Raw genomic sequence first — 22,880 nt, forward strand, 5'->3', positions numbered from 1 at the left:
TCCTCTGCGGCCAGCTTGCTTGTACACTTTTTCTATAACTTTCGAGTTCAAGATCCCCCGCATTACCTTACCCCCGCACTCCAATAAATCATCGACCCATTTAAGTTCCAAGGTTGAACCGATTACATCCCCGTGTGAAACTTCAGTCCTTCATCATGTCGTCCCATGCCAGCCGTCTTCCGACCCTAGACCATCTTGTCGTCCTCGTGTCTTACAACACACTGGAGAACCTAACCGGCCACCTTCAAGATTTATTCACAGTCGCCCCGGGTGGTAAGCACTCCAACGGACTCACATCGAACAAACTAGTCCTCTTCCAAGACGGAGTCTACATCGAGTTCATCGCTTTCTACGACAACATCGACCCCGAAAAACGTCGAAGCCATCGCTGGGGAAACCTGCGCGAGAACACCATCATCGATTGGGCATTCACATATCCCCCCAACAATGACTTCAATGCGGTCAGAGACCGCGTCGCCAGTACAAATACACAGATCTCATACGAGAAGCCGGCGGAATGGAGCCGAGAGAGAGATGATGGCGTGATTCTCGAGTGGACACTTAGCACGGCAAATGGGCCATCCGATAACCCGATTTCACCAGGTCAGCTACCATTTTGGTGTCTCGATACAACGCCCAGATCGCTGCGTGTTCCTTATAAAGAGTCGCCTCAGCTGGCGCAACACCCCTCTGATGTCCGAGGTGTTGCATCGCTGGCGTTGGTTGTTGATACTAGTGACATCAACCGTTTGACGAAGGTCTACGAAGCCTTGTCTGGCCCAACAGCACCAGGTGGTCGAACCTGGAGTTACAGTGTGCCCGAGGGCCAACAAGCTGGTACCATCTCTTTGGGAGACACTCCCGGAGAGGCATCAATTACTTTGACGTTGAGTGGACTCGTCTCGAGGCAAATTGAGCCTTTGCCTGGACTGGTGTTTGAGATTAAGGAGTAATCGTACAGATATTAACATAATGATCTGCTGAATTGAGAGCAAAGTCCGTTCCGAAAGGACGTAGTTGGCCTAAGTAGTAACCAATCCACGCTCAAACGTATCATTTCACAATGGTAACGCCCCATATTATGATTAAGTATTTGAATCCTATTCTCAGCGGATACTGGTCTAGCCCTTCGAATCCATTTCGCGGGGCCCCTCTCCTTGTGTCTTCGAATCCATTTCACGAGCCACCTCTTCCTTTGCAGGTAATTCGGCGGGGTACTTTCTGTCCAAGCACACTTCGCGCGACACCGCGATCCGATCCCTCAAGCTCTGGTCGAAACTCATCCGCATGCAACTGGGGCTTATCATCCATGGGAGGTTGGGTATTGAGATTGCTGTCCTTGACTTTTCGAAGCCGGCGGCGGCGCACAAAGAAGAATCCAAGCACTGCTATAATCGCAACGGCTACTACAGGTACCACGACGGCGGGCGCAATAGTAGTAGCATTGGAGTGACTTTTACTACCCGCGCTATTTCCTGAGCCGCTCGCCGTCTGTGTCGCATAAACAGTAACCAGGCCCTGCGATCCTGATGTTGTCGTTAAGAAAGTACTGGATTGTGTTCCGGTTGCGGTTGCGGTTGCGATTGCTAGACTGGAATTAATTCCAAGAGAAGCGATCTGGGAACCCAGGGCCTGCGCAGAGGCAAGCAAATCCGATTCTTTGGCGAGGAGGCTTTGTACTCGAGATTGCTCACTACTCTTCGTGAGAGTGGTGTTGCAGTAGCGTAACCAAATTGAAAACTCCGAAAACTGATTCTGTAGTGTACCATTGAACCCTTCCAAGGAGCTACCGTCGACGCATGTACTGCAATTTTGCAGTGCCTTCATAAATGGTGAATCTGACTCGCAAAGTTTAGCCGTCTTCCCCTCTGCTTGACCTTCCATAAAAGCATCGTCTATAAGAATCGCTCATTAGTCTGTGAAAGCTGTCCTGTGTTGATTCGGGCCCACGTACTGCAAACATCGTAGCATGCAGCGGGGATTTCTGAGGTTTCTCGTTTCCAAAACCCTTTAAGGGCATGCGAGATTATCTGGATCATCATTATCCGAGGGTCACATTGTTGGTGAAATGGGATTTAGCCTGGGCGCTGAGGGGGTTCTGCATTTAACGAAAACCGGGATCCGCCCTCAATTTGCTAAGTAATGATAGACAGTGCTTCGCTCTGCTTTCCAAATAGATCCTGTCAGCTGGCGGCCCGTGCCTGTTGCTACTAGATTATCATTGGATAGTCATTCTCGATATGCACCAGGGGATGATTCTTTCCTATTGGAGCCGCATGTGACTTGGACCCTTTCAGCTCGGCACTATTTCCCCGTGATTTTATTGTCATTATCCTATCAGGGTTCGTTTAGTGCGTTGGAACAAAGCGGGGTCTACAATAAGGACGCATTTCGCTCCAAACATATCCCTTTGTGAAAGAAATGTTATTCAACAAAGTCATCGGGCAAGAAGGACTTCTTGACCCTTAGTAAACCAGGCACGACAATACGATTCCATCTGGGCACAATGGAGGACGCTTGGAGGTTGATACCCCTGACTCAGTGTAAATTGGTACGGGTGGCGCCTTGATAAGCGCAACTCTCTCGCCACTACTGGTCTACATTAATATTCGGAGTTCCCAGAATTGGTTATTTTGGCCCAGCGAAAAGATAGATTGATCATCTATCTAAAGCAAAGAGCTGCTAGCATACTTAGATCCGGTAGCAAGATAACTTGAAAACCAGCTAGGATTGCATTTACTTGCACCATTCACTTACGTCCAGAGGAGAACCACGACCACAGACCAGACTTCTCCTCTCCCTCATTCAGGGGCATGCCTGAAGCAGATATTTCCCCCTCCACGTCTTCTTCTTCGATGGAAACCCTATCTTCAGTAATCGTCACCGTAGAACCCGAACCCCATGAATCGACTGGCTCAGAGGAAACCGATGTTGTCGGCGATACCGCCCAATCGGTTGAAGCTGAGACAAGCTGGGGTTGGAGCTGGAGCTGCTGCTGCTGCTGTGACGAGGGCAAATACGAAGGATTCCGAAAGTAGGCATCCGCCATACGCAAAAGGTGATGCGGGTTATGACTCTCCAGAGCCTTCCTTTCCCGGGCGATGGACTGATCAAGCGCTAAAATTGTAGGGTAGAAATCGTTCCTCTCCTGGCAGCATGCACATCCCAGAGTACAATGTCCGCTGAGGCCCTTTCGAGCCGGATCCTCCAGACGGCCTTCGCAACAATCGCAGCCCTTGCCGCAGCAGCCACCCCGTCTAGTGCAGTCTTTGACAAGCTCATCTCGCAGATACCACTTTTCATCTTCGCGGACGGCGTCGTAGAGTTCTTTCAGAGGTATCCCGGGCAAAGCGGCCTCGCTGTAGTAGAGATTTGACTCGGATTCGACACATCTGGCAATCACGGGCTCGGGTTGTAGGAAGATAGATTTATTTTTGGTTGGCAGCTGTGACCAGCCGTTTTCTTCGTCCGAACCAAATCTGTTCTCTGTCTCTGGATAATCGAGCCTGGCCTGTTTGTCTTGACTGTAGACTCGGAATTCGTATTCGTCGATTAGTAGATTGCTGATCAGGGCCGAGGGACATTGGAATTTCTCCCCGTTGTGTTCGTAGTAGAGCTCATGCGTGTAGGTGCCTTTGTCTGAGTCTATGTGGAATCCGAACATTGTCGAAACAGCTGTGCCTGTATTTCGAAGGTTGATTTTATCGCGCTTCCAGGAACTGTGCTCTTCGCAGTTTCTCCATCCGTCACTCGACATTGTGAGAGTAGATCAATATCGACAGCCTGGAGATATGGGAATGACTAAGTATGAGCGAGAAGTGAGTCAGAGTCAGAGAATGCAAGATAAAAGATGAGAGCGAAAAAAAAAATTCATTTTCAAACTTGAACACGGAATGATGATACTTACAACCTTGGGTCAGGTACAAACCTAGTTGAGGACTAGTAGTGGCTGGATTCAAGCCGCGGCAAAATAAGCTCTGAACCGTGCCTTTCCCGAAAGGGTTAGTGGAAAGACTATCTTCTCGCCGCCACAATCGTGCGGGGTTGAAAGAGGGGTATCTTACCAGCTGATCAGATCAGACGACACTGGAATGCGGGTATGGCGAGGGATGAGATGGGAAAGGAAAAGTGAAGTGAAGTGAAGGGGGCTATCTACAATGGAAGGCGCGGTGACCTGGAGGTCATGGGTGCCTGAGGCGTCCATGCCTCAATATAGAAGCGAGGTGACAGTTCAGTAGTAACCTTGGAAGCTACAGCAACTAGTACTGAGAGGGTGCAGTTGTAAAGCGTCGTTCCAGCTCCTACGGTGTACAAGTAGAAACAAACTTGAAGGTCCGGGTGTATAGAAATAATGAAAGAAATAAAACCTCCGTCTAAATACATAACGAATCCACTCGTCTATAAAACATTTGAGCAACACGAGTGGGACGAAACCGAAGGAAAAGAATCCAATAAAGAGAGAAAACACTCCCGTCCAAGAAAAAAGAAACGGGAATACAGTTGAATAAAAAGACAAAACAAACTCCACACTGACTCCTGGTATCTCGTACAACCATTATCCCAGGCGTAGCCGAAGAAAAAGAAGAAACCAACCCCCAAGAAGCCCAAAAATCAAGAAGAAGAAGAAGAAGAAGAAGAGTCATGGCATCGTAAACTCGTCACCGATCCGATCACCGATTACGCCGTACTACGACGCATCTTGTTGCGCTTCAGACTGAGCTTTTTCTTCAGTGTCGCGAACGGGTTCAGAAGGGGCCGATTATAGAAAGGATCATTCTTGAAGTCCTCATCGGTGAATTTCTGTTTCGTTTTCGTCAGCGCAAATCCTCAACATTAGACGAAAGACCAAAAAGATCTTCCGCGAGAGGCGAGAAAAGAACTAACCTGACCAGGAGTCCTCATAAAATTGCCATAATCATTCATCATATTGGTCCCCTCCTCATACGAATAAGTCTGCCCACACCGATCCGTCTCACCGGGCGGGAAAAACGCCACACCATCCAGCGGCCGATGCGAATTCAAACAGTCAATGATTTTGTCCCGAGGCGTTGCGCGGAGAGCTTCCTCGTTCGACTCGCGGACTGCCTCGAGTGGACTGCGCTGGCTGATACGGTTGCGCTCGGGACAGACGGCGTCGTAGGGTCCTTCGTGGTGGTAGGAGTAGTTTGTCACATCGTCTAGTTGGTCGATTATATCTGGGTTGACGAGTTGGGAGGTACGTGGGTACCTGTGTGTGCGGCGGCGCGGGATCGAGCTTGTGCTGTTTCGTTTGCGCTCGCGCTCGGCTTGGTGGTGGGTGTCTGGGGTCCAGTCTGAGGTCCAGTCTGAGAGGGAGATGGGGGTGGAGCGTCGGTTGTAGGTGGTTGTGTTGTGTGGGGATGATGTGGTGAGGCGGGCGTAGGGGTTGTTGCTGCCAAAGTGGGAGGTGGAGTTGGAGGAACTCGAGGAGCTGGAGCGTCGAGTTGATGGGGATGGGGTATAGGTGTAGGTGTAGTTGTAGGTATAGTTGGAGGGGTGGTGGGGGTGGTGGCGCGAGGCCATGGGGATACAGTCGACTGCCATGGATGGGATGGTAGGAGTAGTAGGATGGGATATAGGGATGGGGGGGGAGAGGAGGAGGGAGGAGGGGGGGAGAGGGGAGAAGGGGATATAGTGAAGGAAGTTAAGTTAAGAGCGAAGTGTTGAGGAATGAAGAAGTCAAATATTCGGTAGGGGACGGCATGACGTGTACTTCTACTCTACAGCGTACCAACTACAGAGTACCAGTATACTGTACCAGTATACTCTGGGATACTTTCATGTGGCACTAATAGTACCACGATTATCAGTGCCACTTCTGCCGCGCGTAAGGTGTTCCTAGTGACCCGGTAGCCCCGATCGGCCCCGTTCGGCTAGGTTGGTTGACGGACTAGTGGTCTGTCAGGGTCTGCCATGATCCACAGTTCTCCAGTATCTACTCTGCATGTGCTCTGTCCTCTGTCTATCTCTGTAGTGCGACATTGACCATCTCGAGTCATGGATCCACCAGAGACTCCACTCTGCCCCGCGAGGGATCGTCAAGTGATATCATGGGGCAAATGATGTCAGTTATCACAGTTATCACCAGGCAGTAGAATAGAAAATTCGAAATGCAAGTGGTGTAAGAACAAAATATGTTCAGCATGTAATTTAGTAAATGATCCTAAAGTATACAGACAACATAATAGCTACTCACTCATAGTGAATACCCTGCACCTGCACCTATACCCTACTCACATCAATTTCTGCCGTTGCATCCACCACATCCGAGACTTCCACTCTTCCACTCTCGACTTTTCCCCTTCCACTCCCTTCCGAGCTAATGATTCATTCCCCTTACACCCGCAAACTCTGTTCCTTAATCCCACGCCATCATTTAAGCTCACCGACTAGCTAAATAGTCTTCTCCTTCCCCATGACGCAAGGAGGTATCCCCCTCGTTATGCATCTGCACCTGCACTGCAGTCTAGACCTCCCCTTCTCTGAATTCTCTGAATCTAATACGTTCTCCCCTGCTCTCCAGGGCTCCCTATGCTTATTTTTATCTCATGGCGTACAATAAACCTCACAATTCGATCCGATCCGATCCCTGAGTTCGCCTGAGGGCCTGGTGGTTCACCGCCCGGGCTGTACACAGCGATGTAATATTACAGTATTGATCGAACCATCAGCACGAACCATCTGAGATACACCTCCTTGGACATACTTCTAGGCTTCTAAAAATGTATTCATTTCACTAGTGCCCTTGCTGCCTGTCTGCTGCCCAGCTACACTCTCGTGTCTCACAATCACTACTGTGACAGATCACAGCCTAACACCGCCTCAAAAAGCCAAGCCCATGTGGAATGTGGCATTGCAGCGCGTGGCTTGCTCGTCTGTCGTGTTAATGTTCAGCTATTGTGCATGGTATTGGATCGCATTCCAATGGTAATCCTAAATCATAAAATTGACATATCACGTCATGCGAGAACTCTGCAAACTTAGGCGAGTTGGGCTGAATTTATCAAGTATCAATTCAAGTGCCGATTATACTTGTCGGAATGGTTCGCTCCAACAAGAACATGTGCTCTGGGATATTTCTCTCTCTCCCTTCTTTCTTGTATTCGCTAGTCTATTAAGCTGTTTCTATCTTCTATAACATCAATCAGAAAGTAAAGAATATGTTTCACTTTCTTCATATGAATTCGAAGACCTGTATTCTCAATACCACATAAATTACACAACTGACACTTGCGCACGAGTAGACGAGTAGCAAGGCTCCAATTCTAAAACACTCTATCTATTCTTAGAAGCAGACCGGACATCATTCGCGTCAAGGAGGGGTTTGAAAGACTAGTTCCCTACTCCGTACAGGCGTTCGAGAACTGCTCTGCTGTACGGATAGCCATCTCATCTATCTCATCTCACCCTTACATTACTCAATCTAACCAACGGCCTAGCTAACCCGACCCAAGCCAACCCGACAGTTTGCACTCTTTCTTTGACCCAGGACCCCCGCACCATTGCCATTCCATTCCATTCCGACAAAGATAGGTGACATTGTCAGATCATTCACATTCCACGCCTCGGTTCTAAATTCTCGACACCTCCGTCCCGCGATAGAATCGCTAGCTCCTCCAATCACTGCCCCTCCGTCGATCTTACCCGGTCCAGATCGCCATCTCACATGGACCCTGCAGGTGGATTTGCGAGCTGTCGTGTTAAGTTAGTGCTATGTAGATGAGTCAGATGCTTGTGGGTGATTGGATCGGTTCTATCGCGGTCTAGGAGAAGTGACTCGTGATTATTTGGTGATAAATATAAAGTCAGGGACCCTGACTCAGGGTACTAGTAATCGGGACGGAATGGATCAGGGACTCGGAGGCAGCAGATAGATAGGTTACTGGCTGTTCTATTGTGGACATATTCAAGTCCTTCATATGAATTGGGTTACACTAATCCGTACTAGTCACACAATTGCTTCATTTTATTTTTACTTTTCGTCGAAATACCATCTTGAGTAGAGGTAGACACTCGATACATCTCATCTAGCTAGAAGCCATGCTGGCATCACCCGCTCGACAGGTTCATATACAACCGCATATACACAAGCTTTCAGGCTCCCAAAATAAATTCCCGACATCGATGTACCAAGCCCTTAACTAGTTGACGGGCACACGCATGAGGAAAGAATGAGGCAGGGAAGTGGGATCTAGAAGATATGGATACTTCAAACTAATCAGGGTTGATCCTGAGATGGATTCCAAGGTTGGTTCAAGAAGTTCGAACTAATTTCAAGGGCTAGTATTTAAAACATATACTACTAGTAGTATAATATAACTAATACCCTCTACTAGTAGGTACGGTACTACTAGTACAGTGCCAGTGCCAGCCATTCTCTCAACCTTTCGCCAACAACCACAGAAATTGCTCAAATAATGATACTTATAGCCAAGGAATATAGAAAATACAATGCCGGAAGATACTAACGAGTTGTATACACCCATACCCGTATCATGGAGTTCAACTTCATCTACTCGTACATTCTTGGCGCCCACTGGCAGGTGGAGCGGAACTCTTTCCGCCCCGCTCAGCCTTCGAACTTCAACTTCCATCACACCTCACACGATTAACCACACTACTTCAACCTCATCTCATGTCCCTGGTACAATATTCCTCCAGTGACTCAGAATCGGAATCCACTTCCCCACCCCGCAAGAAAGTCGCCCGACCAGCTCCAACAAATTCAACTTCGCTCCCCCCACTCCCCGCATCTTTCCACTCGCTCTACGCCTCCACACGCGTCAGCACCAAAGACGACCCATCCCTCCACGCCGGTCGAAAACGCGCCATCCCCCACGTCGAGGGAAATTGGCCGACACACCTGTATCTAGAATGTGCGTTTCGGTCTTATCTCATTGTCAAGCTTTGCTAATTGGGCTCTGATCGCAGGGGTTCCGGGAAAGGAGGAGGTTCACCTCCTTGCCGACTTGATTCAGGCAGCCGACGCCAATACCAGCAAGACCACTGCTTCTTCTTCGGCGCAAAGTGATAACGACGCAAAAGTGTCCGATGATGACTCCGCATCGACTGTGCACAGTCTTCTCCACTCCGATCTGGGCGCCCAGTTACCCCTTCACATCAGCCTGTCGAGGCCCGTGATATTGCGCACAGAGCAGCGCGCATCGTTTACGGAGGCATTCTCGGAAGGTGTGCGTTCATCTGGTATTTCTCCGTATGTTGTAGCTTTCGCATCCCCCCCCCCCCTCGCCTCCTCCCCTGCATTGACAGTGGCCGTGGCAGTGATAGTTACGATGGAAGGAACCACTACGACCATAGAACGCGTCGCTAACAACATCCAAGCTTTAATGTTTACCCCGAAACACTAAAATGGGTCTCCAACTACGAGAAAACGCGCTGGTTTCTCGTCCTACGCGTCTCAAAACCAAAGGCCGATAATCTAAACCGTCTGCTGGGACTATGTAATTCGACTCTGCATCGCTTTGGCCAACCGCCTCTCTACGCTCGGGCCGACCCTATGTCAGAGCGAAGTCCAGATTCAGGGCCTGCTCCAGGATCTGCGCAGACAGATGATGGTGATTTCTCTGGCTGCTTTCACATCTCGATTGCCTGGTGCTTGAATGCGCCGGATTCTACAGAGCTGGAGCGTGTGAATGATGTGAAGCTGGATAAAGCCCAGGCTATTGATGTCCCCTTTCCTTGTGTAAAAGCGAAGATTGGGAATTATGTTGAGAGCTTTGAGCTTCCGGTGCGAGCGTGAGGAGGTGGGTTCTGATGCATTCGAGTAACCTCTATAATGCCCGCACCGAGTGAGAAAATGCTTGTAAATCGGTATTATAATGCGGAATACCCGCGGCTTGTCTATAAAATCCAATATATCATAAAACTATGATCTCTGTACTATCTTATACCAGCTTTATCCAGCAATCATCGATGCACAACATCAATTAATGCTCTTCCTTTCGCTCTTCGAATGATTTGGGTAAGGAGTGACTCAAGTCGTCGCTCGCGTCAGAAAAAGTGAGGGATGGAGGCCCGATATAATACCATGAACCCTCTACAAAAACATTAGGGCGTTTGTGGACCAGGGGGGTCCCATTGTGTCGGTGGGCGCATCGCCAAACCATCAGAGCTACTGTCAGGATCGGGGGTCAAATGCTCTTGAGATACTTGCACCGCTGATTCTCGCGGGGGTTCCTCCCTTGTTTCCTCCAACGGTTCTTCTGATGAGTCTTCCATAACATCCAAGTGAAGGGCGTTCATGATTCGCCTTAGTAACACCCTTTGACTCTCTATAGTTGTGCGATAAATGTCTAGTACCTCAGACTGTTTGTGAACCCTTTCTAAAATAATGCTTGAAAGATGTTAGCTTGAGCTATACCTAGTCCTTAATACTGCTACGAGTAGTAGGGCATACGATGTCTAGACCCTTACCTGGTTTGAAATTGATCAAAAAGGGCGTTCAATTTTGTTCTTACTCGAATGATATCATCTTGATACTTCTGAACCTTCGCATTCCGAGATATAAAGCGGCCCCTCTCAAGCATAATTTTCCATTTCCGCGCGTTCGACGCATGCTCAAAGGGCACCACCACTGCTTCGGCCTCGTTGAATATTTCGGATGCTTCGCGAGCTAGGACTTCGACCCTTTCTTTATATTCCGGGCCATATCGTGGGCTTCCCACAGATCCTTTAGCCTTGTCCATAGAAACCTAACCTCAAGAGCTTCACTTGCTATATTGGAGTGAAAACGGTGGATATCCTCTTTAGCATTTCCTAGCTCTGCCGTACGGTAATATACCGTGATGGTGATTGCATAAAGGAATGTGAGTATTCCAGTAACACTTGCTGTGATCGAGAGTTCGCTGTAATCACATGAAAGAACCAGCGGGCAGGTCGAGTTAAATTCCATGGTAATAACCCAGCAAACAGATAAAAGCTACTAGTAAATGCTGGTAAATTGATTCGATGTGTTTAGAACACAGACCTTCTGCCCTGATTGAATTATGAGGGCAGTCTTGGCCGGACTGTAGGGTGAGGGGGAGGGAAGTTTTGCACGGCGCGTATTCAGAGGGGTGCATGCAAGTGTGATAAGCATAACCATACGGCCCCATTTACTCATTATTGCGAGTGACCTGATCTTCTATAGTCAATAGCATTACATCCCCTTCGTACTCGTAGCTCGGCTGACAGAGATCTCAAAAATACACACCTAGCCATAATTTGACCAAAATTGAAGCTGTAGTTGCGCAATGTGCCTTGTGGCCTGAACTTTCGGGCGGCGAAATTGCGGTAACTACCGTAATTTTAATTTTGTATTTCCGACTCACGCGTCCGCGTCGCCGCAATTCAACCTCCTCCACTCCTCCATCAGCATGCAAGTTCCAACTGTCACTCTTGTAAGTACTGCCACAATCTCTCGATCGCTCTCAAGCTAACACGTATGTCTCGCCAGGAAGACTTACAGGCTTTCCAAGCCTCACATTTCCCAGGCCATCCTCAAACAATACACCCACCCGTCGCTGAACCTGCCAATGACGACACATATGAAGATGGAGAGGAGGATCTGGGATACTATCCCGATGGTGTGAAACGTACACTCACGGATGAGCAAATTCGGATCTTTAGACACAGCGAAATTCACGCACTACTCCGCGAGCGGCAGCTCCAGCAGGATGAAGCTGATTACGAGGCCAGACGTGAGAAGAGCGAGGACGAGCCACATCAAACAGTCAGGGCCGAGGAGAACGCGATAAACGCTGCAACAGAAACCCCGTCTGCGCAAGGCTCTGCGACTAATGTGCAACCATCTTCGCGGCAACCGCCTAAGGCGCTGTCCAGGCCTGTGCCGACTGCTGCGGAATCCGAGTATCTCGACTACGGGGAAATTGACGAAACTTCGACGGATAAAGGACAGACTCAAGAGCCCCAAATTAATCATCCGCGACGGAAGGTCATTTCTTATGATGATTGAGGTGGTCCAGTTTGCAGTGCTTTTAAACTCCGAATCGACATAACGGGCAGAACTGGTGATAGGTGATGCCAGAACCAAGCGAACCCACTCCAAGGACAGTCCATCAATGGTAAGGCGAATCTTTTCCCCCTTCTCCACTTCCTAACTTCCCCGGCCGAATATGATGAAACTATTTTTGTCATCCTTAGACGGAATGCCACACCTTCAAGCTTCTCCCGAAGTGTGAGGCTTTGACGACCATAATCTTCTCTCTGACAGGCTTTCCTCATTCGCAAATGTCATCATTTTCTCTTGGAATTCTCAGGCTAATATCTTGATAGGCCATTGTCCCCCGAAGCTATCCCAACGAGTCCGTATCGACAAGCCATACCAACGCCGACCATGCGAATAAGCCAAGGCGACCATACATTTCGCATCTGTGATTCAACACTTACAGTTCCATTCGGCACTGGCATATATCAGCATACCGATAGTAATGTGGATGCCGTCTACACAGGCAACAAGCCTTGGGGTGGCCCCTGGCCCCTTTAACTCGGCCCGATGGGGGCCAAAAGGTTGGTAAACCTGTTTCCTAAACCCAACTCAGGATCACTCGGGATGAGTTGGGTTTAGGAAACCAAGGTCTGTGATCGCCCCTAAAAGGTGGCTACATGTGTGGCCCCACGGCATAAATAAAGCCCCGCAGCCACCAACAGCTGCCGATGTTCTCCCTTTTTTTACTCGCCCTTGTCATTAGCAATGGAGGATACTCAACACATCAAGCAATCAACTTCAACGGATGAATCACAGCAAGTCCCTGTCAATCCAAAAGCCCTACGACGCGGCAATCCTCCCCCTAAGCATCCAATCGAGTATTGGGAAGAGCGCTTACTTGGCAAGAGGCTCTACCGCGATGACAAGGAAATCCCACCCGAGGAAACAGATGTAATCATCTTGTGCCTTCTTCTGAGGTGAAGTAACGTAAATACTAATATTTTCTTCCTGTCAGACGGCCGTCAGGGAGATTGATATCCCCGTGCCCACCCGGAAGCTCCCAGGCGCCACAGACTATATGCGTAAACACGAACGGTATTTCGTGATCCACCGTGAACGTCATTTTGATACACTGTGTTCTGAAATCTAAAATTAGACTTCTGATATGGATAAACTTGAATGGTATTATCACTAATGTGATTTATGGCTAAAGGAGGATGGTGCAACAAACCGACGACGCGCATGATGGCACGACAACCAGACACCTAGATAGTGGCCCCCTCAGGCCTTATCTGCTCTTTTATTCTAGCTTTTTTACCTTTCTTAATGCTATGGGTTATTCCTATTGTACTGAGTTCTTGTAGGTAAGGGAACATGTAGTTGCGGGCGAAAATTGAGAAAATGCGATCTGGTAGAAAAAAAGTGACTGGATTATAGTATGATAGGAATGGAAATTATCGTCAAACTTGGAAGATATACCCTCTTCTCCTCTGATGATTAAAGAGATGGTAGTTCGGCTAGTGACCAGCAGGCGTTGAATTCTTCAACTGGCAAAGCACTATGACTGCTGCAGAGAGTGACAATAAAGCCAAAATTGATCTTCAGGAACTGTAGCACTATGCCATAAATGACAGAGCCCTCCGAAAAGTACCTAGCAGACTCTGGTCCTCCTTTGTCGAACGGAATGCAATCCCTTCCAAGTCGCTGCTATCCTTCACGTAAGACAACAAGCGTTTGGCATACGAGGCCGCTGTTGCCGCCGCATACTGCTGAAAGCGTTTGTTCTTATGACTGTCCGAGTAATCACATATCCCCGGATCACAAGACAGGGCATGGTATTCGCGATTCCGGCGGCTTCCATTTCAAAGCAAAGTACATTTCTCTCCGCGCTCCACTTCTCACGGAGCTCCGCGTCTTTCATGACTTGATTGCCTGATGCGATGAGCCCGTAGTGTATTTGTGGGTGATGATCTGGCCGATTTGGCCTTTCGGTAACGTAAGTCGCACTGCACAGGTCGCAGGCCGCGTGTCTGGGATTGTGCGCATAGTGGCGGGAAAAGAGACGGTCTTTTTCCGGCCCTGGATACCGATATTCTTCTTGCAAGACATGATTTCTTGGATGTATTCTTGAAGCGGGGCTTGAGGTAGATACGGATCCGATTTCATACTGCTGAGCGCAGTCATTACCAGTCGAGGGGCCTGCTGAAGATGACCTGATTGTTCGAACACGCCATTCTCGAGGGCTTTGCCCATGTCGTATTGGATGACTCTAAGATTAGTGCCAATTGGCTTGCTGATAACGACGTCGCCGAGGCGGATGTCGTTCCTGGACGATGGAACACCTCCCCGATATCTACTAATACGCAGAATTTTACAGAGGGGAAGCTTCTTCTCAGGTTGGTTGTCTATCTCGCTTCGTCCGCCAAGGGTTCGAAGAATATTGTCTACGCAGCGAAAAAGTCTTCACGCGATCAAGCAAACTGTGCTGTGACAAACGATTTCCTTCCGGAACAATTTAGAAAAGAGCTCGAAATTGCAGGGCTGACTGGAGCACAGGCAATGGCGACAACCCTCGACACAAAAACGATGCTAGCTGTGGCGAACAAAATGCATCATTGATGATCTTACCGAGCAGGGCAAGACGCCAAAGATCACACAGGAGACTAGTAGTATCGTTGAAATTGCAGGAAGAATCAAAGATAAGGAGGACGAAAATGGAGAGATACAGAAGAAGCAGTATCTAGGGGGGAATGACCATTCCCCTTGCACGGAAGATGGCGGTTATGGATGCGACGAAGTGTTGAAGAAATACATCGGGAACAACATCGATGTCATAACTGAAGACCAGGCAAAGGAGCCATATGATGACAATAAGCCCGTGTCTTTGGGCTTTCAGCCAATCTTTGATGTTAAGGATTCATGAAGTGAGGAATCGGATTATAATGAACCAGAATAAATGTATCATAATCGAGATTATGAAGCACAGATTTATGGGAGTAATTAGCATCATCGGTCATGAAAGTATAATGTGAAGTACCAAAGTTGCCAGGAATAAAGCTACTCATTGCCTGGGTCACACTAAAGTGAACGACATTGTCTGATCGTAATCATAACATTGATTGTACTCGTAAAGCCGTCACCCTCCATGAGGCTTCTACATCTGGATTAGACGACTCTCAAATAAGCCATAGAAAAGATAAAGCTCGAGAAGTTCGTAGATCGTCACAAGATGGCACACTTGAATTTGATTCAATTTCTTAAAGACACATGGTATAAACGAGTTGTTTTCATATCAGCTAAATCAGAGATCTCAAGTCTAGCATTGCAAGCTTTTCAGAGAACCTTCCGGTCAGGGGCTAAGCGATTTTCAGTCCAAATTCCATTGGAAAGCTCGTCAGAAACAACCTGGAAATGAATACCCTCCTGGGCACAGGCAGCCCGAGCAGCTTTCGCGAGGGGCACTGTTTCGCCGTCCTGGGCAAAGTATTCCCATCTCCGGATCCAGACGCGCTTAAGGTGAGGCAAATGCGCCTTTAGCTTTGATGCGTTATATGTGACTAACTCCGTCATTTCCTCCGCGTGCCAGGAATCGTAATCAACTGGAGCATAATCCGACCTGAGACATAATTGTTCGACCCCTTCGGGTAAACCTGAGACCAGATCACTTGAGGCCTCCATTGTCCATCCTGCAAGTAGGTTTACAGGAACTTCAACAGAGCGAAGCTTTGGGAATTGCTTCAGTAGACCATAGAATGGAGTACTGAGGTCATACTCCCCTCGTTGAAGATGAAGATCACTTTTCCCTGGTGGATAATATTCAATGCCAAAAGACAGATTCGTGAGTGATTCCTTAGAATATTTCAGGCCTTCAATTATTGCTGGTCCATCTTTCAAAGCTACCTCCTTGCCCCATCTGTATGCCATTCCCAGATGCAGAGTTTTTAAAGAGGGAGCAAGAGAAAGAATGCTAGGAGCCTGATTTTCTTCAATAGTCGCTCGTGTGAGGATAAGCCTTTCAAGCCGAGAAAGATCTGGCCGCCCATAAGGCGAAGGCAGCTCTATGCCCTTCTTGGTACGAAGCCATATTTTAAGCGACCGGAGAGCTGTCAGGTAGAACCAAGCAGGAAATTGTTTAGGATTGCACTCAGGGTATCCAGGCTCTTCGTAGATTAACGGCTCGCCAAAGCTCATTTCGTCACGCCGGACATTGGCCCCGTAATCCACATGTGTAAGAAAATTGAACTGTGACAATTGCTTCGATGAGAGTGCATGGCGTAGCATTAGTCCAGGGAACCCAGATTGCCATACAAAAGTATAATCAAGCGACAGTGATTGGAGGTTGTGAAGCTGCGAGAGAAGGATTGACACAAATGCATAGGGGTTTCCATTATCAAGAGCTTGGGTCCAGGTATTAGAATCTGGGAAAGCAGTTTTCTTCACAATGTGTTGGGCATGCCCAAGAACATCCTGAAAATGTGTGATCTCTTCTTTACAGTCCGTTTCACAGCTTGGGGGATGCCATGACTCAACCGCTGAATCGAAACTTTTCTGTGACAGAAGACAGAAATGTCGAATATTATATGCCCGCTCTGGCTTCCGCAGTACAGCGCGAAATAATAGAAGAACTTTTCTAAGCGGGATTGGTTTCCACTCCCAGGCAATAGCTTTCATTAAAAATGGCTCAGAAAAGCATTTACTGCTTTTCGAGACAAGGAGAAGCGACCGATGATCTTCCAGGGAGAGATAGCTCAGAATTTTGAGCCAACAGTCGCTGGGTAGTAGAGACACCGGACTGAATATATGTCAGTTAAGCTGTAGTAGTACATAATAGCTAGACACAAATTAAGCAGACCAACCTTGCTATGGAATTGTCACCCATTATTAAGATGTAAAGATAGGATATTGTGAGAGGAGAGAGAGGAGGGGGCAAAAGTTACTATATAAAAACCAGCCCCCAAACTCAGACCCTTTGGCCCCCAACTTGAGCGCTCCGCTACGTCTACATGGTCATCCCCACATCCCACTACTTTCTATCTTGTTAATATTGTAATATTGGGACCTGTGATTTACTACATCTGGTTAGTTTTGCCGTTCCCGGCCTAGCGCCCCAATACACCGTCTTGTCACCTCTCCCTCCGTCGCTGACGAGGGGTATAAAGCCATGTCTCTCGCACGCCGTCTTCGTGAAAAGCAGTCAAGAATTTAAGTTGGTCATTCCAACCAAGTGCTCAGTTTTGTCAACATCATCCAATACTTGTTTTGTTTCTATCGCTTCTACTGGTACAAGTCAATATGCGCTCCTTTACAGAAAAAGAACAGGAAACGTGCGACGGGCCTGAAGTGGTCGTACGCCACTCCATCGTTGCCCCTAAGTTAGGCACGCAGGCCAATCTCATAGTGATCGGAGATAATCCTGCTCCATTGGGCTCGGTTTCCAACCCTATCGTGATCCATGTTGATGAAGGTTGGTGCAGTCATGAGACAGATCATGATTATTATGAATAACAACGTAGTAACATTGTTTTAAAAAAATACTAAGCATAGAGAAAGAAAGAGGTGTGTATAATCAGTATATTGGGCCTAAGACATAAGGCAATGACAAACGATAAGCATGTGATTCGTTCCTAGGCCTAACTGCAACTGATCTGATGGAATGAATACCTTAACACGACACAGCCGCGGATGTCGACTTGGTATATCCCAAACTAATGAATGTCTCATAGACAACCAAGCATCACCCCTATTATGCTGGACGCCCTCTATGACCACCTCGCCAAAAAGCCCGGCCTATCCATAGAAGAGATGGCTATCTTCCTATGGGATGAGTTCAATATTTTACCATCGTCATCCAGTATCAAACGTGCGCTTTCCAAGGCTGGCTGGACAAAGAAGAAAGCCTAGCAGAAAGCAAAAGAACAGAACCCTGAACTACGAGATTTCTACCAGCATAAGCTATCTGAGTTTCGGTCGTATCATCTTGTGTTTGTCGATGAATCCGGATGTGATACAGTACTTCCGGAAATCGGTGTCACCACCTACACTCTTCGATTGTTTCTCGAACCCCTCCTGTCCACACGAGCACGAGGCTTCTTCACCCATCCATCACTCCAAAAATCCCCAAATATTGTTCAGACTCTCTGCTAGAGTGGGATGGGCCAAGACTGCATCTCGCAATTTTTGGTAGGGAACATTTCCGATCATCGCTACTTCCACCATGCTCATGATTTCGCCACCCTCGATGCCCAAGCAGGAAAACCCTAGAATCAACCCTATATCACCGTCCACGACAGCTTTCATCATTCCTCTCGACTCGTCCGTTTCTAGTGCGCGGGCGATGTATGCCATCGGCATTTTCGCAGTTTGAATCCTCTTGTTGGGGAACTTTACACGAGCTTCCTTCTCATGGAGGCCGACGTGCGCTAGTTGGGGATCAGTGAACACCACGTACGGGACAATGCGGTCTTTGGTAGAGAGCCTCGTAGGTGGTAATGAAAGCATGTTAGACCGAAGGATGCGAAAGTCGTCGTACGAGATATGCGTGAATGCCGGTGGTCCTTTCACGTCGCCTATTGCAAAAATAGAAGGAGACGAAGTCTCGAGATATTCGTTTGTCACAATATAACCTTTCTTGTCGGTGTCGATACCTGCAGCTTCTGGCTTTAAACTGTCTGTATTTGGAATGCGGCCAGTAGCGAATAGGATATGCGTTCCTTCGACGGTTCGATCGCCATTATTGACGTGGAAATAAAGAGTAAACCCGCTAGGCGACGGCGCAATTCTGACAGGGTCAGAGTTCAAGTGTACCGCAAGTCCATCCTCTTGAAAAATATTTCGCAGTAGGTGAGCAATTTCTTCGTCCTCGTGCGGTAGTAATTGTCTTCCACGCTGGATTATAGTAACCTGTGCACCTAGTCTACGAAACAATTGTGCAAATTCCACTCCCACATACCCTCCTCCAATCACCACGAGGTGGCTAGGAACCTCGTCTAGCTCTTGAATTGACGTGGAATCTAAGACTGCTCTTCGATCAAGCAAGCCGATCCCTTCGAGGAGTGGCGGTGCAGGTCGTGCTCCGACATTGATGAATATCTTCTGGCTTTGGATAGTTCTCACATTGCCACCACTATCTTTATACTCGAGTGTCTTCTCGTCCACAAAAGTCGCCTCACCTATTAGGGTATCCACGCCAGCGTCTCTTAACTTAGTCTCACTACCACCGCGGAATGAGGCGACGATGTTGCGTTTCCGTTGGCGGACCTTGAGCATATCGACCACGGCCACATTCACATCGGTCTCGTGCTGACAAGTGTGTATACCATAATCTAGTCCCTTACGAACTAGATAGGCGATGCGACCCGATGCAATTAACGTTTTTGTCGGTGTACAGCCTTCATTAATACAGCTTCCACCGATATGCTCGCGTTCAATCAGCGCTGTTTTTTGTCCAGCTTTCGCAAATGCGGCGGCAAAGGGCGTGCCGGATTGGCCAGAGCCGATGATGATAACTTCGTACTGTAAGTTTGTCGCCATATTGCAATAGTGCTTCAGCGAGTTGAGGACAGCCGGGCGACGAAACATCAACAACTAACTGATTCAAAATATAAGGTCGGTCCGGTTCGAGCAGGTCAATAGGAGTCAGTAGTTGATGCTACGCAGGTTCTGAAATAATACCTAGAGCCATCTTTAATAGAGGTATTAGCCTAGCGACAAGGCAACTAATTCACCGATTCAATGCTGCGTGGTCTTTCGTTATTGGTCGGAATGTGGGATCTTGGACGTCACGACGGTTTTCAAAGGCATCAATAACGTAATTCCCGGCTGAGTCAGCCACCCGGCTGATCGGGCCACTTCGCTCATTACAATTTTCTAAATTAGCATCTTTTAATCAAAACGCTATAATGTATTCATATATAAGCAGCTGCCTTCGCATTGATTTAATCTATACCTAATCTTTCCGCACCTACTACACATAAGGCTGCGTGCGTTTGGGCAGCGGAAGTGGTAATACAGGCTACTAAGCAGCAGCTAGCGGAGGTGATTGAACGCGTTTGAATGGTTTGGTCAGCGGTTGAAGTAGCTCCAGTCCCTTCCAAGGTAAAATCGCCTCGTCTACTATCCGATTTTGGGATATATTTGTTTTTGCCGCTTCTTCTCGTTCGTTGATCAGTCATACGCTTTACCGAGAGCTAATATTCGGCCGCTGCTCCGCTAGCGGTCGAGAACCATTAGACTGATGAAGGCCCCCCACCAGCTAAAGCGGCGAGGGTCCGTTTGGGGACGCATATTGTGCGGTACTGGGGGAAGTCGTGGTGTCATTGGCCGCATTGATCAGCAAGCTCATCCACCGAGCGACAAACTGATATAGCCTGTGTCCCATAACTCCGCTGGAATACACAGCCTAGCGATCCCTTTCCTAGCAGCTCAAAGTATATTATTGTTTGTCATAATGATCGGAAACGAGAGTGCGATGAATCTGACCAGGAAAGCAATCGAGGAACATTGGCGGGCATCGGATGACAGTGATACCGAAGCCGAATACGCTATCTATGCCGTAGACGCGATCCTAGACTACCCGCAATCAGGGGAGCGTTTCAAAGGTCTCGCGGCAATTTCTGCACAGCGTGGTGGACACCCGGCTGACCGGCAATTTACGGTGCTACGCATCTCAGGCGACGGCCATCTATGGGTGAGCGAATGCATCATCACCTATGACGGAGTACCAACATACTCAGTCTCCATCATGCAGTTTGCTCGCGAGCTTGTGGTGCACGAGACACAGTACTTCGCTGAGAAATTCAGTGTACCTACGTGGCGGGCAGCGCTCGCCGAGCCTATACCAGGCGGGCATATCGAAGAGAGATGATCACGTCCTTGGCCCAGGCCAAGTCTTCTACTTTTTGAGAAAAGTGATTTTGGACAAATCTTTACATTGGTAGTAACATCTTTGGCGTGTCTTTGGAGCACTTATTTGTTTGTGCCTAAGTATTCAATATATATTTGGATTTCGACCTTCTTGCAGAAGCGGAAGAGAAGTAAGACTAGAGCTAGCCAACCTGGTACTCTTTTACACCGACCCTGTATCTCGCCCCTAAGTTTCACTCGCAAAGCCAGATTTGCAGAGGAGGAGAAAATGTGGCATTCTGATATGCGATTCTGAAGCACCCTTTGCACTAATGCAAGCTATTACCTGTTTAGGACACTTTAGTGAGGTAAAGCAGCATCCCCATTCGCATGTCACAATCTACTTGTACAGGGTAGAACATATATCGTTCAGGTAGGAAATGAGATCTGGGATGGGTCAGAGAGTCTAAATAGTAGAATAGATTGATAATGAACTGATTCTTGTAGAAGAGAAGTAGATACATATGCAGGAAGTATCTGATATTGTTGATCACGATGGAATTTTGACACTTGGACTGGTGCTGTACCAAGAGGAGCCAGCCAGTCCGTCTGAACCCTATCCGCTTATCACATCCAGACTCATCTACATGGACCAGGTGGTATTAGCAAAACTCCAAGATCAGATGACAGTAATCATCACGTAAATCCGCATTTGGCTCCCTGGCTTTTTGTCGAGTCCTCTTCTCTGTCCACCATTTACGATGCAGGGCGTCGCTGAGCGCGGACTTAGGCATGGACACGTCGAATTCATCCAGCAGAATAGTAACATATTCCCAACTCATATAATTAACTAGTATTTTACGGAACAAGGCTTAGACATCGGGGGACGTTCTTAACTATGTAGAAGTAGATTAGCTCTTGGCGTTAGGGTTCGGGAAACAATGAAAGAGTGTAGGTGTTGACACCGATTTCCGGCTGTAAAAGGGTGGGATATAGGCGGACTGGCTGGTCACCACTCGGCGTGACACCGGTCCAAGTGTCAAATTTTCATCGAGGCCAGTGCTACCAGATACTACCGGCATACACTCAAGACGGTATTATTCTGTCTTGTATCTTCAAAGGTTCAGTGTAGACGTACTAACTAACTATTAAGGCTAGTTATTGGTCCGTTGTTATATGATCCTTTCTCTACTTTGAAGATGAGTCTCAAACACTCTCTCTATTATCTCTCACACTGAGCATAAACACTGTATTTTGTTGGGGCTGTCGGTAACGCTCTCTCTTTTCAAGATATAGAAGGAGCCTGCTAATTTTAAGCAAAGGGAGAGTAGTAAGGTACATCCCTAAGTAACATAGTGGTTATACAACCATACTTACCTATCAGTACCTTCCGGTCGACCCTTTAGGTTACGAAACTCTATAACAGCATAGAGAACATTACGTTTGCTCTAAGTGTCGTAAAGATAGAAGAGTTTGATGTCGCAATAGTAGATAGAGTCTAGAAGGTCTATCACAGGGATATACTTCGGAAGATCACTCTAAAAAGTAGGATTTTGTATACGCTTACTCAGGGAGAAGTCGCTAGGTAGAGAGGTGTTCTGTATAAGTAAGACACCGAGCCGGGTCCCGATAATTGCAGACCAGAGTTGGATAGTAGCAAATTGGACGATTATACTTCTATAACGAAAAAACTGCGAATAGACCCAGTAATACCGATAGATTATACAAAAGATATCCACATATACTGTATTCTTGTCCTTTATTCGTCTAGAGATTTTGCGCTCAGTAGGAAATACGCCATTGAGAAACTATACTCTATTTAGCCTAATCCCGTACAGAATAGAAGAGTAGCTATACGCGTCGTATCTGCTTATGAATATCGTCATTAACACTACAGCAGGTGAATAGCACGAAGTATTGATATAGGCAGCGCCAGTATTCGTTATACAATTAAAGTACTTTCTTTCGTAATATATTAAAAATCTAGTCGAAAAACTTTATATAAATCGCGTGATCTTCTAGCAAAAGATAGTCTACATAGTCCTGGTTTGATTGAATACAATATCTATTTCTA

At 47.6% G+C, this 22,880-nt stretch overlaps 12 protein-coding genes across 12 annotated transcripts; 5 read left to right on the plus strand and 7 right to left on the minus strand.

Moving 5' to 3' along the window:
- Positions 1-155: 155 nt before the first annotated feature.
- N7509_004134 (VOC family protein) lies at positions 156-953 on the plus strand (the record flags this gene model as incomplete). Its single annotated transcript, XM_056628771.1, has 1 exon — positions 156-953. The coding sequence occupies one exon, from the start codon at positions 156-158 to the stop codon at positions 951-953; it is 798 nt and encodes a 265-aa protein (XP_056491505.1).
- Positions 954-1,176: 223 nt separating this feature from the next.
- On the minus strand, positions 1,177-2,042 carry N7509_004135 (uncharacterized protein; the record flags this gene model as incomplete). Its single annotated transcript, XM_056628772.1, has 2 exons — positions 1,177-1,895; positions 1,955-2,042. 2 exons carry the CDS (start codon positions 2,040-2,042, stop codon positions 1,177-1,179), a joined length of 807 nt encoding a protein of 268 aa, XP_056491506.1.
- A 707-nt stretch (positions 2,043-2,749) lies between these two features.
- N7509_004136 (uncharacterized protein) lies at positions 2,750-3,757 on the minus strand (the record flags this gene model as incomplete). Its single annotated transcript, XM_056628773.1, has 1 exon — positions 2,750-3,757. The coding sequence occupies one exon, from the start codon at positions 3,755-3,757 to the stop codon at positions 2,750-2,752; it is 1,008 nt and encodes a 335-aa protein (XP_056491507.1).
- Positions 3,758-4,677: 920 nt separating this feature from the next.
- On the minus strand, positions 4,678-5,562 carry N7509_004137 (uncharacterized protein; the record flags this gene model as incomplete). Its single annotated transcript, XM_056628774.1, has 2 exons — positions 4,678-4,800; positions 4,885-5,562. The coding sequence occupies 2 exons, from the start codon at positions 5,560-5,562 to the stop codon at positions 4,678-4,680; spliced, it is 801 nt and encodes a 266-aa protein (XP_056491508.1).
- A 3,091-nt stretch (positions 5,563-8,653) lies between these two features.
- N7509_004138 (HVSL domain-containing protein) lies at positions 8,654-9,778 on the plus strand (the record flags this gene model as incomplete). The annotated part of the gene is made up of 3 exons (XM_056628775.1): positions 8,654-8,894; positions 8,950-9,232; positions 9,361-9,778. The coding sequence occupies 3 exons, from the start codon at positions 8,654-8,656 to the stop codon at positions 9,776-9,778; spliced, it is 942 nt and encodes a 313-aa protein (XP_056491509.1).
- Positions 9,779-10,440: 662 nt separating this feature from the next.
- On the minus strand, positions 10,441-10,724 carry N7509_004139 (uncharacterized protein; the record flags this gene model as incomplete). The annotated part of the gene is made up of 2 exons (XM_056628776.1): positions 10,441-10,452; positions 10,497-10,724. 2 exons carry the CDS (start codon positions 10,722-10,724, stop codon positions 10,441-10,443), a joined length of 240 nt encoding a protein of 79 aa, XP_056491510.1.
- A 669-nt stretch (positions 10,725-11,393) lies between these two features.
- Positions 11,394-11,992, plus strand: N7509_004140 (DUF3807 domain-containing protein; the record flags this gene model as incomplete). Its single annotated transcript, XM_056628777.1, has 2 exons — positions 11,394-11,417; positions 11,474-11,992. 2 exons carry the CDS (start codon positions 11,394-11,396, stop codon positions 11,990-11,992), a joined length of 543 nt encoding a protein of 180 aa, XP_056491511.1.
- A 738-nt stretch (positions 11,993-12,730) lies between these two features.
- On the plus strand, positions 12,731-12,946 carry N7509_004141 (uncharacterized protein; the record flags this gene model as incomplete). The annotated part of the gene is made up of 1 exon (XM_056628778.1): positions 12,731-12,946. One exon carries the CDS (start codon positions 12,731-12,733, stop codon positions 12,944-12,946), a length of 216 nt encoding a protein of 71 aa, XP_056491512.1.
- A 936-nt stretch (positions 12,947-13,882) lies between these two features.
- N7509_004142 (uncharacterized protein) lies at positions 13,883-14,218 on the minus strand (the record flags this gene model as incomplete). Its single annotated transcript, XM_056628779.1, has 1 exon — positions 13,883-14,218. The coding sequence occupies one exon, from the start codon at positions 14,216-14,218 to the stop codon at positions 13,883-13,885; it is 336 nt and encodes a 111-aa protein (XP_056491513.1).
- Positions 14,219-15,298: 1,080 nt separating this feature from the next.
- Positions 15,299-16,636, minus strand: N7509_004143 (uncharacterized protein; the record flags this gene model as incomplete). Its single annotated transcript, XM_056628780.1, has 1 exon — positions 15,299-16,636. One exon carries the CDS (start codon positions 16,634-16,636, stop codon positions 15,299-15,301), a length of 1,338 nt encoding a protein of 445 aa, XP_056491514.1.
- An 895-nt stretch (positions 16,637-17,531) lies between these two features.
- On the minus strand, positions 17,532-19,495 carry N7509_004144 (mercuric reductase; the record flags this gene model as incomplete). Its single annotated transcript, XM_056628781.1, has 2 exons — positions 17,532-17,545; positions 18,100-19,495. 2 exons carry the CDS (start codon positions 19,493-19,495, stop codon positions 17,532-17,534), a joined length of 1,410 nt encoding a protein of 469 aa, XP_056491515.1.
- Positions 19,496-20,411: 916 nt separating this feature from the next.
- N7509_004145 (uncharacterized protein) lies at positions 20,412-20,828 on the plus strand (the record flags this gene model as incomplete). The annotated part of the gene is made up of 1 exon (XM_056628782.1): positions 20,412-20,828. One exon carries the CDS (start codon positions 20,412-20,414, stop codon positions 20,826-20,828), a length of 417 nt encoding a protein of 138 aa, XP_056491516.1.
- Positions 20,829-22,880: the final 2,052 nt, after the last annotated feature.

The sequence above is a fragment of the Penicillium cosmopolitanum genome, assembly GCF_028827165.1.
Source record: "Penicillium cosmopolitanum strain IBT 29677 chromosome Unknown utg000005l:1.0-4006212.0:1.0-4009387.0, whole genome shotgun sequence".
NCBI lineage: Eukaryota > Fungi > Ascomycota > Eurotiomycetes > Eurotiales > Aspergillaceae > Penicillium > Penicillium cosmopolitanum.